General features: G+C 37.2%; 1 protein-coding gene across 3 annotated transcripts in view; it reads right to left on the reverse strand.

The window, feature by feature from the left end:
* Positions 1 to 4985: 4985 nt before the first annotated feature.
* The window catches only part of ASXL2 (ASXL transcriptional regulator 2), a 121933-nt gene continuing 107944 nt past the window's right edge, over positions 4986 to 18974 (reverse strand). For all 3 annotated transcript variants that reach the window (XM_066266646.1, XM_066266645.1, XM_066266647.1), the window contains one exon: positions 4986 to 15832. In XM_066266646.1, the coding sequence (XP_066122743.1) occupies positions 13364 to 15832 (2469 nt within the window). In that variant the 3' untranslated portion in view covers positions 4986 to 13363. The remainder of the gene's footprint in view (positions 15833 to 18974) is intronic.

Below are 18974 nucleotides of genomic sequence, written 5' to 3' on the forward strand. Positions count from 1 at the left end.
TTCAAAAAACAGAGAAGCATTGATTCAGCAAACAGAAAAGATGTACTGTATATTTGTCTAAATATACATATTTACAGATAAATCGAGAAGAGCATTTTTCATTCCTAAGTACACTTAAAAGTTACATAACATTGATATGCCTTTGCCTATCCCTTTCAGCTAAATCTTTTTGTTCAGCTAAATATTTTGAATTTAATAATTTTAGTATAATTTAACACCAACTTATTTAATATAATTTGAAATTATAGAGTATTTAATGAACTCTTCTCTTTCAGATCAGACTTGTTAAAAAGATTATTTAGCCTCCTTGTCTTCTGTCTGTCCTATTTCCCCACCTCTCAAATGTAGAATTTCAAAATGCAAACTGAGAATTTTACTTAATTCAACATATATTTACTGAACACCTGTTATGCAGAACAGAAAAAGACTAAAATCTATGGGTTTTCTTCTCCAACTCACCCATCATAAAACTCCAGATACGCCTGACCAGGCGGTGGCGCAGTGGATGGAGCGTCGGAGTGGGATGTGGAAGACCTGGGTTTGAGACCCCGAGGTCGCCAGCTTGAGCGAGGGCTCATCTGGTTTGAGCAAAAGCTCACCAGCCTGAGCCCAATGTAGCTGGCTCAAGCAAGGGGTTGCTCGGTCCACTGAAGGCCCGTGGTCAAGGCACATTAAAAACAAAAACAAACAAAAACAAACAAACCATGAAATAAAACTCCAGATACAATATACACAGGTACTCGGGAGGGACCAAGATTTAAAATAAATCATAAGCCTAACTGTAAAACACAAAACTATAAAACTCCTACAAAATAACCTAGGAGAAAAATCTAGATAACTTTGAGTATAGTAATGACTGTTTAGATACAACAGCAATGACATAATTGATGAAAAAATATCATTAGTTAGATGGACTTAATTAGAATTTAAAAAAATCTGGTCTGCAAAAGACAGTCAAGAGAATGAGGAGACAGCCACAAACTGGGAGAAAATATCTGCAAAAGACATATCTGATAAAGTAATGTTATACAAAATAAAGAACTGTTAACAATAAAAAAATGAATACCTGATTTAAAAATGGGCAAAGCACTTCACTGGCAGTTTGCTAAAAAAGATATATGACCTGACCTGTGATGGCGCAGTGGATACAGTGTCCACCTGGGAGGCCGAGGTCACTGGTTTGAAACCCTGGGCTTGCCCAGTCAAGGCACATACAACAAGCAATCAATGAACAACTAAAGTGAAGCAATTATGAGTGGATACTTCTCATATCTCCCCCCTAATCTGTAAAGTCAATAAATAATATTGAAGAAAAAATATACAGGTGAAAAATAGCATATTAAAGATTTTCAACATCATTTGTCATCAGAGAAATACAAATTAAAGCAACCATGAGATACCACTAAATTACAATTAGAATAACCAAAATCCAAAAACACAAACACCAAGAAATGCTGGCAAGGATGTGAAGCAACAGGAACTCTCTCATTCAATGCTGATGGAAATGTAAAAAAGTCTATTAAAAAATACATAAATTAAAACAGAATTAAAAGGAATATCTATCACTGTGGTTGAAGATTTTAGTATTCCTCTCGATATTAATAAAGCCAAGTAGACAAAAAAAATCAGTAAAAATATAGAAGTCACAATTTTATCAACCAACTTGACCTAATTGATATTTATAGTACACTACCCCAACAGCTCCAGAATATACTTTTTTATTTTCAAAAGCACATAGATTATGGACCATAAAACAAATCTTAATATATTTAGAAAAATTCAAGTCACACAAAGTATGTTCTCTGACTATGATGGAATTAAAATCTATAAGAGAAAGATATTTAAATGTCTTTGAATATTTGGAAACTAGGTAACACACCTCTAAATCAAATGAGTTAAAGAAGAAATCAAAATTGAAATTAGAGGCCCTGGCCGGTTGGCTCAGTGGTAGAGTGTCGGCCTGGCGTGCAGGAGTCCTGGGTTCGATTCCTGACCAGGGCACACAGGAGAAGTGCCCATCTGCTTCTCCACCCCTCCCCCTCTCCTTCCTCTCTGTCTCTCTCTTTCCTTCCCACAGCCAAAGCTCCATTGGAGCAAAAGTTGGCCCGGGCGCTGAAGATGGCTCTGTGGCCTCTGCCTCAGGTGCTAGAATGACTCTGGTTGCAACAGAGCGATGCCCCAGATGGGAAGAGCATTGCCCCCTGGTGGGCATGCCGGGTGGATCCTGGTTGGGCGCATGCGGGAGTCTCTCTGACTGCCTCCCCGTTTCCAACTTCAGAAAAATACAAAAAAGAAATTAGAAAGTATTCTGAACTGAAGAGATATGAGTATCAGAATTGTTGAATGCTACTAAAGCAGTACTTAGAGGAAAATTTATAGAAAACACTTATTAAAAAAGAATAAAGTTATCAAATTAATGACATCAGTCTTCATATTAAGATACTAGACAAAGAGCAAATTAAACAAAAGAAGTGAAATAAGGGTAAGAAGTGAAACATAAGTATCAGAGTGGAAATAAATGAAATAAAAAACTAAACTAATAAAGAAAATCAGCAAATTCAAAGGTGGCTTAATAAAATGAAGTCAATCAATGTAATTTATTATATAATATTAACAAACTAAAAAGAAAAACTATGCCCTGGCTGGATAGCTCAGTAGGTTAGAGAACCATCCCAATATGCTGAGGTTGCCGGTTTGATCCCCCATCACAGATAAATGTTTGTCTCTCTGTCTCCCTTCCTCTCTCTGTAAAATCAAAAAATAAAATTTAAAAACAAAACAAAACAAGAAAAACCATATCATATCCATAGATGCAGAAAATGCATTTGACAAAACAACACAGGCAGTCCCTGGGTTACTAACAAGATAGGTTTTTGTAGGTTTGTTCTTAAGTTTAATTTATAGTATATGTAAGGTGTAACAGGTACATTTACCTATTAAACACAATTTAGATGTTTGTCATAACATAGTATTTATTTTTACCTTTCTGTGCACTTAAATACTTAAAACATTTTCAAACCTACAGAACCTATATTGCTTGTAACCCAGGGACTGCCTGTACCCATTCTTGATTAAAATAAAAAAAAAACAGAACAATACCCCCAACTTTCAGTGGGTAATATAGGGGAAATTTTCTCAGCCTGATAAAAGGGCATCTAGGAAAAACTTTTAGATAATATCATACTTAATATTAAATATTAAATGCTTTCTCTGCAAGATCAAGAACAAAGATGTCCATTCTCATTGTTTCTATTCAACATTGTACTGGAGTTCTAGCCAGTGAAAGTGAGGAAAAGAAAAGTTATCTACAATAAAACTTTCTGTATTTAGAGATAACCCTGTCATCTATATAGAAAATCCAAAGAACTGTACAAAGAAGGCACTAAATAAGTTTAGCAAAGGCAGTATAAAAATATAAATTGAATGTTTATATATCCATTAACACTCAGAAGTTGAGTGAATTTAATTTTTTTTTTAAACTGTCATAGTATTTTTAAAAAATCAAATGTAGGTTAAATCTGACAAAAGATGTGAAAGATCTAGTCACTGAAACCTACAAGACAATGTTGAGAGAAATTAAAGAATATGTAAATAAATGGAATGATGGATCAATGGCAAATAAGTTCTCAATTCTCTCCAAATTGATATATACCTTAAAACAATTCCAAAATCCTATTTTTAAAGACTGACTATATAATTCATATAGAAACCAAAGGATCTAAAATAGCCTACCCAACGTTGAAAATAAAGAACAAAATTGGAGGACTAACACTGATTTAATTTTTTTTCTCTATTTATTCATTTTAGAGAGGCGAGTGAGAGAAAGGGGGAGGAGCAGAAAGCATCAACTCCCATATGTGCCTTGACTAGGAAAGCTCAGGGTTTTGAACCAGTCACCTCAGCGTTCCAAGTCAACGATGTATCCACTGTGGCACCACAGGTCAGGCAACTAACACTGATTTTAAAACACTTGTAAAGTCAGTAAAGATACTGTGGTATCAGTGCAAAGATACACCAATATGGACATTTCTATCAAGAATGCATGAGTTCCAAATTCTCTACATCCTTGCTGACACTTGTTATCAGCTACCCTAATGGGTGTGAAATGGGTCTCATTGTGGTTTTGATTTGCATTTCCCTAGTAATGAGGGATGCTGAGCATCTTCTCATGTGCTATTGGCCATCTGTATATCTTCTTGGGAGAAATGTTCCTTTACTCGTTTTTAAATAGGGTTTCCTTTTGTTGTGGAATCATAGGAATTCTTTATACATTCTGAATATTGATTTATCAAATATATGATTTAATTTTCTCCCATTCTGTAGGTGTGATTACCTTTTCACTGGTGATAATGTCTCTTGATGCACAGGTTTTTAATTTTTAATTAAATCCATTTTTTCTTGTTGCTTATTCTTAGGCATCTTATCAAAGAAATAATTGTCAAATTGAATTATGAAGTTCTTCCCATTTTCTTCTGAGAGGTTCTGTATTTTTAGCTCAATTTTTGTATGTGGTGCCTTATAATGGTTCTATTTCATTCTCTTGCATGTGGATAGCAAGCTTTCCCAGCAACATTTATTGAATTGGCTATCCTTTCCTCATTTGATTAGTCTTGGCACCCTTGTCAAAAATTATTTGACCATCTATTTGAGGGTCTATTTCTGGGCTCTCTTTTCTATTCCATTGGTCAAAATGGGTTCTCTATTCTATTCCATTGGTCTATATATGTATTTGTTTATGACATTACCGCACTGCTTTGATTTCTGTAGCTTTACTGTATGAATTTCCTTTTTACTTTTGAAATATACAGTCGCTTTCTAGATCATGTTGAGTTCTTTTAATCCTTGAGTGCTGCCTTAAGAGACTGGCAATTTCTGTGGCATCCAAATTTAGCCAGAACTGTGCCATCAAGCACAGAAGGTGCAACAAGCAGGTAAGTCATTCAACATAATGTCTGGTTTCTCTGGGAAAGAAAAGGCACAATCTCTAAAGTAAAACTGTATGCCTTTATTCAAAATAAAATGACTCATTAAGACAATATACAGTTTGTCCATGTGCAGAAACATTATACATTCAATTCTGAAGAAGGTAGTTTTATACAACCAATGAAAGGAACAATCTAAAAGTGAGAAATCAAGACGAATGTGAGGAGCTAAAAGGCATAGTTTTATTTGTCAGAATGCTAAGGCCTATGTGCACAGACTTTAACGTCAACAAGACCAATTTAAGGTCATTTCTTCCATTCTCTTGGTGCTGGTGAAAGTCTTAAAGTGTGATGCAGTGAGTCACAGAATTAAGATGAGTTTTTCAAAAGTAGGTCATAGCACTTTTGTCTTAAAAAAGGTTTAGGTCCTAGAGTTTCATTTGTCATGTACTCTAGACCTTTCATGGACTTTATTTCGTGAAATCTCTAAGAAGAAAGTTGCCCTTCAATCAATAGTTTATTATCATAGAACAAAAAGGTTCTTCCCAACCCAGAATCCATCTCTGTAGAGTAGGCAACAAAAGAGAAACCAAATTTGAGACTCAGAAAAAGTGTCATTAATTTAAAGCTTGGGCAGTGATTACATAGAAGTTCGACTGGGGTCACTACTAAAGTCTTAAAATTGCCACTGCCTGAAAACCCCAAAATGAAAATTGCTGACTCATGGTCAAAGTCCCATTTCCATCATTCCCAAGCTGTATCTGAAAAGATTAGACACTGGTTTTTTTTTTTTTTTTTGGGGGGGGAACATGACCCAAGAAACATAAAATTTTGTGTACGTTTTCCATAGTAAGAACATAGGTTGGGTATTAAATAGTTCTAACGTATCTTCAGGTATTTTGATAACACTTAATGCATTTTCTTATTGGGCTAATCTGAACTTTAAATATTTTTAAAAACCCATGATTCATAACATTAAGTGCTGACTGAAGTTGATTTAATAGCATTTATGAGCCAACATCTACATCACTTAACAGACACAGGTGCACAACTCTAAATTATGATCAGCGGTTAAAGATGCCGCTACAATTCAATAGAAAATCATTACTTTATTCAATAGAAAATCATTAGCTCACAAAATGCCTTAAGTCAAATTCCATGTTCCAATCATGGCAATTCAACATTATCTTATTGGAACCCAAAACATTAAAAAAGAAAAAAAAAAGAGTAATTCAAAATGTACATAAATCCATTCTTGGGTTTACCTTTCTTCTTCCCTAGGCATTCCCAAGGTTCGCAGTCAAGATGAAATCAGATGTTTTTAAATACCCTATCGTTTCTTTGCAGTTTGAAGAACAAATTCAGTTTCAAGTTACTGTTCAAGAGAACCCACTATCTAGTAAAAGCCCATCTCCATAGCTGATCATCTCTGGCTCTCTTCAAGGTTGTCCTTTCTCTTAAAAGGAAATCTTTCTTGGAGATTCTCTTTTTAAATTAAGACTGAAAGCTACATGAAGGATTCGAGATTCCTTAGTTTATAGACTATGACAGAAACTCAGTCTTCTAAGGTCATCTAGTACTAGGAAAATATAGGCTATTCCCCTCCCTGCACCTTCCTGGAGAGATGAGACATTACATAGTGGAATACACCTAATACCTCTCTGAAAAGTAAATGACAATATTTTTTGGCATACAGAATTCAAGCTGCAAATCCAAGAACCCAGATTTAAAAGGCAAAGAAACTTGAATAAGCACTGATAAAATATGATGTATTATTTTAAAATCTTCTACCAGAAAGTCTTAAGAATTAGGATTTAGGTCACTAAAAAAGGCTAGAAATTCCTTATTTTGAGCAAAGGGGGAGGGAGAAGGGAAGTGGAAGAGGAACAGACGGGGAAGGAGATGAGAAGCATCAACTCATAGTTGTGGCACCTTAGTTGTTCATTGATTGCTTTCTCATATGTGCCTTGATGGGGGGGGGGGGGGACTCCAGCCAAACCAGTGAACTCCTTGCTCAAGCCAGCAACCATGGGGTCACATCTATGATCCCCTTCTAAAGCTGGCAACCCTGGGGTTTTGAGCCTAGGTCCTCAACATCCTATGGCTGACACTCTATCCCCTGTACCACTGCCTGGTCAGCTTCCTGCTGAAGCTTTTTTTTTAAAAAAAATTCAAGTTGTGTAACTTAGAGCCAGAAAAAACAAAAGTCAATTCTACAATATTAGAATAAAAGAGAACACTAATTATATCCACTATGGAGAAAAACAGGGATGCAACATCTCTTTAGGGATATGCTTCCTTCTCACCAGACTACCAGATGAAGTTAGGAATTTTTAATTCCTTTTAGCATCTTTACTGACAGAATTGTAAGAGATTGCTTTTGGCCTGATTCTCTCATCAATCTAGATGTTACTAAGAGATTTTTTATATCTTCTTTCAACAACTTTAAATCTTCCAATGGCAGTTCTCAAAAAATGCAAAATTTATTAACATGGCTCTTCACTTTCATGTTATTGTCTCATCTGAGGGGCAATGCCTTTCTTTTCTTCGTGGTTTGCCAGTTTTGCCCAGTGTCTCAAACGCTTCTATTTAGTAACTCATTTACAGTTAAACTTCCAACATCTTGGGAAATACATAGCATATATTCCTTCTTGAGCCCTGAACTTGATACATGCTGAATGGTTTTAAGACCTTTCACAATTTATATGGCTGTTTTTTGTTTACCCATGTATATATAACCAGAACTTTAGCAGTCCTTAGAGCACAAGTAGGTGTTCAATATTTAAATTAGTTAAGTAATGTGTTTTGTACACAAAAATGGCTAGACATGCAAAATCAGATTTCTTTAGACCACTTGTGGTCAAGTAATATAAAAAACAATGAACACAGGTTTCTAAGATGTGATGTCCATAAAGTTTGGGATTCAAGTTGAACCTGTGTTCTGCTTTCTCTTTCAACCACAGACCAACTGTAACTTTAGGCTCCTATGTTATTACTTGAATGTAAGTTTTACTTCCAGTGAGGTAGGAGGCCTGTTTAAATAATGATGAGCATGTGCTACAAATGGGGTGAGGGGAGGTCTCTGTAAATGGTCTGCTTCACACATTTAATATTTCACTTACATTCCTATTATTGATGAAGATGAAGATGTTCCCTGAGACTTAAGAAATTTTCTTAGAAACAGTATATTCAGTAAAGATTTAGAGTTCTGTTCTTTTGGATAGCTCAACTATCTTCAATGTTTTTGGGCAACCCCAATGTTTGAAATTTCAATTGTTAAAAAATAATAAGGCTGTCTTTTAAAAAGCATTCTATGTAAACTTATTAATTTCCAAAGTATGCTAGTTTTAACAGTGAAAATAACTAGAACTGAGTACAATTTGGGGGAGTACTAGTAGACTACAATGAAGTCAGTTTCATGGGTCTTTGGAAACATTCTTGGAATTCTGACCTTATTTTCTTTCAGGTCATCAAATAAATATATATATATTATCCATTTAAAAGAATGAGCTATATACCTTTATTTCCAAAGACTATCTAGGTATTACTTTCCTTCCTCAAGCATATCCTAAACCCAAGTATTTAAAACCACAAAATTATTTCTCTTAGACATCAGGATTTGATTATCTTTTAATTACAAACAATGGACAATTAATGTCTAACATCTGGTTCAGTCCAAAACCCAAGTTTGCCAAGCTACTCAGGCACAAAAAACTGGCTATGAAACTTCTCAGAAAAAAATTGGGAAACAGAAAAAGTGTTCTATTATCTTCATGACATTACTTCTTCACACACCCCAGGCCTGGAAGGTGTTGGCAGTGAATGTTAATCAATTATTAACCAGTGGGGAGAAAGGAAAACCTACTTGCCCCTGAGATATTTTCTTACCATTCTTTGTTTTTAAAGCAAACAATGGGCATATTTTTTTAAAAAAATTTTAATCAATAAAAAAAGATTGCCCTTATTTTTTCTCTTTTGTAGTTTTACTTTCCCAGTTACATCAGATGGTTAGGAGACAGAGTTTAAGGGTGAGGACATATTAAGAGAATTTAACATTTTTACTCTAGCTCTGTAAAAAATGCTACCCTTATTTATCACCAAATTACTCATTTTACTCCCTTCCATACAATCAATGGTGACCTTCCAATAGTAATGTAAGGCAACAACTGAGGGCCCTTACCCACACCGCTCTCAGATGTATGTCAATCTCAAGATTCACCAAAAACTCCAAGGTTTTAATTTTCACTTTAATTATCTTTTACTTAATAAAATGAAAAATAAGAATATATGAATACACACAATCTATATACATATATTTATTGCAAATACTTAAAATTCTTATGTAAAGTGATTTTTCTATATTTGTGAAAAAATACGACTTTTTAAATGGTGTTGACACCAACTTCTCTGTACATACCCTCAATTCCAATGATAACAATTCCTTTAAAAAGGCAGAAAGACACAAAAGTTTAGCATTTACCAAACCAGTCTGTACAAACCTTATAGCCAGAAGGAAAAAAAATTAGCTTGTGGTAAATAAGTCAATTTTCCTTTAAAATAAAAGATAAACTCCAAAACTATCCCCCTTATTGCATTTTTGGGAAATAATCTGTGTCCTTAGATAACTTCCTTTGAAATCATTTGTGCCTTAACAGCGAGGTCCTACATTAAACATACCATATATGAGAAATTCGTCTTTCACTGTCTTTTTACATAGATATTAAAATATATATTACTTAAAATATATTACTGGAAAGCTATTTTTAAAATTGATCTTTAATAGTTGTATCAAATGTAAAGCATTAATAAAAATAAAGTAACCAAGAATCTATGAAGCTCTTCAACTTTAGGAAACGTTTTACCTATTGTTTTCTCTCAATAAGTATGCAGATATTGAAACATGGTAGGAAAGATCCCTGCCTATCATCATGTTTCTCAGTCTCTTTGGACTATTCTATAAATTGAGCTGAAAACTAGCCTTAGCCAAGTTTTTAGCACACGGTTGCAATGCAACGGGGAGACTTCTCCCTCCTTGTCATGAAGTCAAATCTCTATCTAGGTCATAGAGAAAAACACTGTCACTGCTCATTGACAGTGAGTTCTAGAAATAAATAGCAGTGTAATGACCATAGGAGACCCCCCTCATTACATCTAATCATTTCACCCCAGAGTTTTTCAAGGACTCTAAGGCAGAGAACGGCAATAATAAGCAATTAGGATGGCGACTGTCAGGTCATTAATATGTATGAATTTACACCTTCACCTGGAAGGCGATGAGGTCTTCCTTTGGCTATGTAATTAAATCTGAGATAATTTCCTACAATAAGTACATCTGAGTGCCCTCTCAGCCCATGCAAGTATGTTCCCCTTACCCCCAAGAGAAAGTACACATTTGTCAGATCTTCTTTAAAATGTTACATGGGATGCAACAGATAGCTTCAATATCTTGAGCACAGGAGTTGAGGAATAAAAGCAGAGCAAACAACTCCAGGTTATTTAACTTTATTTTCTATTTAATAGGATGGAGAATTTTAGTTAAAAATCTGTAAGATTTAAGATTCATGGAGCCTTCTTTACTAGACAACGCACAACATTCTAAGCAAGACTGAGATGATATACTGTTGGTGCTCCCTCTCCAAGGTGACCTAGTGGGAGGTATTTCAAGCACACTTGGAGGCATAAGCATCAGGCATAATGCCTGACTAGTCATTCGAAACAGTGCAACTTAATACCATAAAAATAAGCTTAGCACTTACTAGACTGAATGATAAATTCTGAAAACCTAAAATAAAAATTGTTTTAAAGGTACTGGAGTGCCATACTTCAATAATTTAATGATTTTGTTTCTTCTTATTTTCAAAAGAGCCAGACTGTATTTCTTTTTTTCCTGTTCAGTTCATGACTTTCAAGTAGAAAGCACTGTTTTAAAACAAACTGATAAATGAATTGTATTCAATTTATTGCCAACCTAAGGGAACCCAACTCTTCTCCCATTTGGTCAATATTGAGGCAGTGTACCTACTTCACAATTTCTGTTTTAGGGGCATTAATAAATGCAAAGGTTTCATTAGCTGGGTATTATATTACTTCTTAAGAAAATCTGGTAAACAGTAAATCTTAGGACCATCTACAAGAGCCTGGGTCAAGAAGAGGCACAATATGGTTTGCTCTCTAAATGAACTTAAAATCCCTGATTCCTTTCCTCCTTTCCTGATTCATCTACCCATCCTTAGATTAAGGTAACCACTTTTTATTTCAGGCAAGGTGAGAAGAAAGCCACTTTAATCAACCCAAGTTGGTACTGTAACTGTGTACCATGTGGTCAGTTCTAAAACCCACAACTTTCAGCATGCAGACCAGCCCTCAGTCCTGCCACTAAAGTGCAGCATGCAGAAGCTGGGCATGGGAACTTTTAACCAGCAACAGGTCTTTTAAAGCCCTCCCGCCCCCAAATAACCCAGGGTACTAACAGAACCATGGTTTCTGTTTACTGGCTGTAGAACTTAATAAACCTTATCCCTGAATCCTTGCAGCTTCCATTTCCCTTAGCTATGTGTGTGCTGAAAGAAAAAGGGAAGCCAGAAGGACATCATATGGTCTCGGCTGAAATAAGAACGTAGGTATTAACCCTCTATTTGCCTTGGACCAAACCCCCCCCCAAATTAAAAATAACAAAGTAAGAAGTTTCTTATGGAGTTTGAAAATATTTAAAGAGTGTATAACATGGAGGGACAGAAGGTGAGGGTAGCAGAATGGGGGCCGAGCAAAGATAATTACTGCTACTTTCTCCTGATCTGGAATGTGACTTAACAAGTTTACACTGTTCTGCATGTTCTAAATATCACATCCTGAATATTAAGTACAACTACGACTGTACTAGGTTACAGCAGTATTTTTACTTTACATAGTTGAAATTAGAAAACTTGAAATCAATATGCAAATGATGCACACTGCAAAACCTGATTCTTAAATACCAATTCTGGTAAACTGTAGACTTACTTCAATGTTCTTTAACCATGATCTAAATATATGTACTCAAAAATTCTTTAGTTGCTAGATAAAGGCTTAAATACACAAAAAAGAAAACAAAACAAACAAACAACAAAGCTTTGGAGGTAATCTCTCTCCTTTCTAGATACCCCTTAGCCATTCTAGAGTTCTCTTTAAGCCCTTCACTGAAGCCCCTTTACATTAGAAATTTCTAGAACACACAGTAGACCGCAGTAATACAAAACAGTGGGCATATTTTCAAAAACAGGAAAGGTGTCTGACTTTTTATAAGTGTGTGTGCGCGCGCGCATACAAGTCTTCAAAGTAACATAGTTAGATTACTCCACACTCCTCAGATGCCAGGGAGGTCAGAACAGGTTTAACAGAATGGCAAATGTGGCATTAATGAGATTTCCACCTGCAGCAACAGCTGAGTCCAGAACATGTGGATTGGGAGAGAAGAAAGCTACCTGTTTCTAATGTTAAATCCTTTCCCAAAGTTCTCTTATATTCGGTTTCAGCACCTTTACTGCCCTTGCTCAACAAAACACATAGTTCAAATCACTCCATCACTAACCCTTTTCTGTTAATTTTATACTAATATTTCAAACCTGTTGGTAAGCTCCCACGACTAAGTACTTGGATATTATTGCTGGAACTGTTGCCCTGCCCAGGCTATGGTACACAAGGGGCTAGAGAGGCATATCCTTCACGGACCACATTCACTGTATCAGGGCAGGGGAGTGGAATTAGGGAATAGCAGGGACCCACAAATTAAATGCAGAGTGCTTGGCAACAGGATTGGCTTATGGTAGCCAAGAACTAAGTCAGAGCTTTCAGAGTTTGAAGTAGTAGCTATGAAATTAATACCTTATCAAAAGTTTGAACTTAAGAAATTTCCATCTAAGGTAAAGGGATTGACTATGTAAACCCTGAATGTGTATTCTGCAAAGGATGAATAAGCCACATAAGACCTACAGGTAGACAGTCAAGACAATCAGTACGAAGGCTCATTTCTCCAAACCTTTCATTCCTTCCTCTTCCTAGCCTCTTAGGAAAGGACAGAAGGGAGACAAGCTTCCTTTAACTCTGCATGGCATTAAACTTTTCAAAGAGTCACAAAGTAAAACATAAATCTGAATTCAAAGTAATACATTATTACCTAAAAACACTTGGAAAAATATTAAAACAAAATGTGACATATTTACATGATTTTGAAAGTGCAAACTTGTCACAAATTCACAAAGTCTTGTTTGACTCAGACTTACTATACAAGGTGCTCTTCCTCTAAAATGTAAGAACTGTACTCTGTATTCCTGATTAAATAACATTTGTCTCTTGACAACTGAAACCTACTTGTTTATTTCTGTGATTACAAAAGGACGCAAAAAACACATCTTGCCAATCCTTCCCTTCCTGCCTCCTTTTAGTGCGTTCTCTTTCTAGACTTATTACCGAACAACAAGGCAGGAAACACACAGTTTAGAGGGGCCAATGCAATCATCGTGACAGAAAGCTCCACACCCCTTGCACATGATCATGGCTTTCAATCGGCAATAACATTTCGAAGGCGTGTCCTCTATGCTGTTCTCTTCAGGAAATGCCTGAACAGGAATGGTCTGGCCATGGCTGCTGGGATTCATAGCTTGGCTAGCAGGGATGGTAGTGACCGTCACCGAAAAGGACATGACATCACCTACACTGCTAGACACCTGGCTGCAGTCAGGCATCCCCGGTACAGCAGAATTATGGTCCATGTCAGATGAGGTGGAGACATTGATCATGCCTCTGTAGCTTGGCCCAATCTGTGTGGGGCTTCCATACAGCTTTGGAGTTTGCAGTGGTGGAAGGAGGAGAGGCTGATGGGTGGGGCTGTCCGGTGGAGGAAGAGTAGTGGAATTGAAAAGCTCAGAGCTGCTATGCATTGTCTTACCTCTCACTGCATGAGCCATTTGTTTCTGTGCTGCCTGAATAAAATCTCTGGCTAGTGTCTTTTCATCAAATGTTTGGCCTCTAGTGAACAGGTAATTCTCCTTGCTTAAAGTGGTTTGCTCACGCACTGGTGTCTCTGCCTTCACGTTCTTTTTAGCTAAACAATCAGTGGATAGGGTTTCTCTACTATGGGATCCTGAACTTGCTTCACACTTGCCAGAACTCTGGGAAACCTGGGGCTCCTCCTTCACCATGACAGATTCTTGCTCATCACCAGTACTTTCCTCATCAGTATCTTCTTTGCTGCTGCTACTGTCTCCTGCTGCATTTTTACAGTCTGTATATCCCATTTTCAAGGTTTCAGTGGGGCTATTTAGACAAAAACGGTCTTCAGGGTTTACAGAATGGGTCCTCCTAAAGCTCTCTGAACCCCGGCCATAGGTGGAAATGTTAAGCAAGTAGTGGCCTGCCATTGCAGGCTTTGATGTCCTTCTGCCAGCAAAACCCAGCATGAACCGCTGGCTTGTGGAGATGTCTTCTAAGTGGAAACCTGAGTGAGTGAAGTTGAATTGGGAAGGCTGCACAAATGAGAGAACATTCTGCCTCTGAATATGAACCCTTTGGATAAGAGTCTGAAGGATCTGATCTTGGGTTGTTTTACTTAGTCCTTCTTGGTGTGTGTCAATGCTAGAGTCCCTCAGATCCTTACCTGAAAAGAGCTGAAGGGGTCTGGAAACCTGGGGGAGATGCTTACTTTGCAAGGTTTTACCCAGCTGCTGTATAGCTGGATAAGAAGGCCTCTCATGACTTTCCTCTCTGGTGCTGTTTTCCAGTACGTTGGCACCTGTGCATGATCCTATCCCTATTTCCTCTTTTGTAGTCAGTGGAACAGTTTTCATTTCAACTTTGGTAAGCGGTTTAGGCAGAATTTGCTCCATGGGGACATCTTTACCCTGAAGCAGCTGAGTGACCAAAGGATTATTAGCAGGGATACTAGAGCTTGGCCGTGAAATGGGTCCATTCATATTTAAAGAACTTCCTGGAGTTTTAAGGCTAGAAGCTGCTGGCAAAGTGCTCAAGGATGGCGCTTCTCCAGTAGATGCTACAGTTACACTGACCTGGGGTATAGAAAGCTTTTCTAAAGTGGCTGCTATTAATAAAGATGTTAAGGGGGAGGAAGTTATATCCACTGAAGTCCTGGCAGTTGTCTCTGCTGAGGTTGAAGGGTTTGCTGTACTCTTATTAGAACCTGCTTTGGGCTCAACTGTACCATCAGCTGCAAAATAAACAGGTGAGGCACCTGAGATTAGAGCAGGACCTGCTGAAGCAGAAGGTACTTTCTCATGCCTACAATGACTGGGCCCTTTTGGGTGGCTTAGAGAGGCCACTGTGGCTGCTGCCCTGGTGGCATTCCGTTTTTCATTATTCAATTTCTCTAAAGCTGGTGGGGATACATTAGTATGAGCTGGTGATGGGACGCTTGTGCGTGCTCCACTGATGGCGTATGTTGGAGGCACTGAGGAGGTTTGCTGTAGTTGTGCTCCAGAGACACTATGAGGCTGTGGCTGGCCTGGGGTGTTGGTCTCAGATTGGGGCTGAGTCTCTGTGCTACAGGGTAAAAGCTCTCTCGTACTTCCCCTGCTTCCAGTTCCTGCCAGTTCCAGTGTGGGGTCCTTTCCAGTTTCTCTGACTCTGTCTGAGTCTGGACTCCCTCCTCTAGCAGTTTTCCTTTCACCACCCTCTCCTGGACTGTGTCCACCCCCTGGGCCAGGTCCTGGAATGGTCCCTCCAACTGAGGCGGCTGCAGCAGCTGCGGCTGCAGCAGCAGCTGCTGCCCTCTGTGCTTTGACCAGCTGGGCTTTTGCTTTGATGTCTGCAAGAGTTCTGGCTCCTGTTCTGTTAGGACTAGTGATGGAGATTGGAAAACGAGCCCTGGGAGAGACCTGCGATGTAGGAAACAGCATGGGGGAGATTCTGGAGACCGGGATCTGAAAGAAGTAGGGGAAAAACCAACAGAGCTTAGTTTTCATTTACAAGAATAACAAAACTTCATTAATACTTACGTTTTTAAAGTAGGATGAACATTACAACACCTGTGACAACGATGGGAGGTATCTGCTGAGAAACCAAATCATGCAGATAGCAACACAATTTTGTTTCTAGGGTCCTTACACCTCCTTTTCTGGTGCCAAAGGCACTCCTCACTCAATATCCACTCTCACCTCTTCTCAACTTTCTCCTAAGGTCATAACTACTCACAACTGCTTATTGTTTAAGATATAAACCTTTCTACCGTATCTGCATTTTCAAATGTGTGAGAGAGGAAACAAGCAGAAAGAGGGGAGTAACATAACACATCTGTCTTTTGCTACTTGTAAGCTGTACTACAAATGTTTAGGGGGCAAGTCTTGCTCTCTCTTGTTCTATGTGTGCACCTGTGAGTGCAAGTCTGCACAATTAAGTGTATAGGCTGAGTTATCTCAAACTACAGTGGCTTCTAAATCACACCAAGAGGAAGAGTGTACATGTGCTCCGCAGGTGCACCTTACTCTGCCCATCCACATGACGGAGTATGAATGTAATGCGTATAATGTTCACTGGTCACTCCCATCCCTGGATGGTATTATACTTAACCTGGGGAGCTTTTGAAAAATACATATTCTCTGAGAACTATCCCAAAATTTACAAATCAGAACCTGTCGTGGGAAAAGTACTTTTCCAAAAAGCTTCTTGTGAGATTCTGATGTATCATCAGGTTTGAAACCATTGATTTTCATATCATATGTCATATGTGGGAGGGGGTGAGGAAACTGGGTCAAGGTGAAGGGATTGAGAAGTATAGACTGGTAGTTACAAAATAGTTATGGGGCTATAAAGTACAGCCTAGGAAACACAGTCAATAATATTGTACTATGTATGCTGCCAGTTGGGTGCTGCTGGAAATATCAGTGAGAACACTTTGTAAAGTATATGATTGTCTAACCACTATGATGTACACCTGAAACTAATACAAAATAATATTGAATGTAAGCTGTAACTGAAAAAACTTTAAATTTTTTTAAAAAGGAAAAAAAATCTTAAAAACTACTAAACCTCATAACCTTACTACATATTTAAATACAATCATTATACCAATAAACTAATGAAAAATTAAACAAAAAAAAATACCATATTGGAAAGAAACTGATTCCTGTTTGACCAATACTTTGAGAACTACTGGTGTTAATTAGAATTCATCAAGATCCAGACCCTTCTAGTGGTTGGTGAGAGTTTGCAGATGGTCTAGGACATTTAACTTAAAAAAAAAAAGTTACAGTGCTCTAAGAAAATGCATGTCATTTTTCTGGGACTCCTTAAATTAAGAATAATAGTCACTAAAGATTGTTATTTGTAGTACCCATTTCTGAACAGGCCAGCAGTCCTGAAAAACTGGATCCTGTCGTTCAGATGTTAGAGCTGCAGGACTGTTAACAGTTGTCAGAAAGTCCACACACTTCACATCGTGAGATATACAAAATCTCTCTTAAAATTTAAAATGAACCTATATTACATTTAACTGTCCACAGTAATTTAGAAGCTGCCCATAGTAAGAAAGCAGTATCGCCTCTTGGTAATTATCATCTAGAAGGGATCACTAATGCAGGAAAAAAATAGGTTAAACTAAAAAATACAAGAAAGTAAAAAAAGTACAGCTATTCAGGTGACAACAACCTTGTATTAGAATAACCGTGAGTGTAAAAACATACCTAGCACAATAAATTATATCTATTATAATGACTGAAATAACATGTTGAATAAGAATAATCATTAAAGGTGGTTAAAATGAAAAGTTTTAAACTTATTAAAATACTTGTTATTTATGTAAATAGCCCTGTTATCTTTTTATGTGGAATAAATGAGATTATACTTTCTTTTTAAGTACAGTACCACTCAAAGGCACCGAAAATGGTTTAATTTTTGCTGATAAGCCCTACCTGGTATAGAAAAGGAATTAAGATTTTCTTCTTGGTCCTCACCAGTTGGCTCAGTGGGTAGAACATTGGCCCGGCGTACGGACGTCCCTGGTTTGATTCCCCGGTCAGGGCACACACAAGAAGCAACCATCTACTTCACTTCCCCTCCCTTTCCCTCTTCTCTCTCTCTTTTAAGTCTCACAGCCATTGGCTGGATCATTTCGAGCCTCAGCCCTGGGCTCTGAGGATAGCCCAACTGACTCAAGCATCAACCCCAGATAGAGGTTACTGGGTGGATCCTGGGGAGTTCACACAGAAGTCTGTCTTACTATCTCCCCTCCTTTCATGTAAAAAGAAAAAAAATTATTTTTCTTCTTTTGAAACGTGTATTGAATGGAAAAAAAAATACAATGTGTATTGAAGATTTCCATCTCCCCTTCCGTATATGAACACACATTATATTGTAGTATATATAACATACATATGTGCATATATACATGTATAATATTTGTAATAAAATTCAAAGTTTGTTCTACTTAAATTTTGTTTAAAAGGTATTTTTTTAAAACTAATTTTAGAGAGAAGGGTGAGGGAAGCATAAACTTGTAGTAGTTGCTTCTTGTATTTGCCTTGACCAGGCAAGCCCAATGTTTTGAACGGATGACCTTAGCATTCCAGGCTTGACGCTTTATCCACTGTACCATCACAGGTCTAAAAGGTATTGATTTATCATAAATTAAGCTTTGACTAAGAAAGTGGAATTTGAAGTAAGAGTCTTAAGGTAAAATTAGAGTTACTAAAGCAACTTCTGGTAGCAAGTCTTTTTTGGGGGTATGAGGAATGAGAAGTAAAAGGGAAAAAGTTAAATAGTATTAACTTGATCAAAGTGGATTTAAGTTTTCAGCCTTGAGCGTCTTTGGATTAGCAGACTATGATGTAACTCAGCCTCTTTACAGATGAGGAAACAAATGATGGCTCTTACCAAGTGTCATTTATATAAAGTAAAACCTAAACTGTAACTCATCTCTCAGGTCTGGAGATTAGTTCTCATTGACATTTATTACAGAAAGGTTTCTAATATCTGGCAAAGCATGACTGAGTAAAAAATTATCAAAAAATAAAGAGATTAGTTAAGTACCGAAACCATATTATCTTAAAAATAAAAAGTAATGAGGAA

This window comes from Saccopteryx bilineata, chromosome 3 (assembly GCF_036850765.1).
Source record: "Saccopteryx bilineata isolate mSacBil1 chromosome 3, mSacBil1_pri_phased_curated, whole genome shotgun sequence".
Lineage (NCBI taxonomy): Eukaryota > Metazoa > Chordata > Mammalia > Chiroptera > Emballonuridae > Saccopteryx > Saccopteryx bilineata.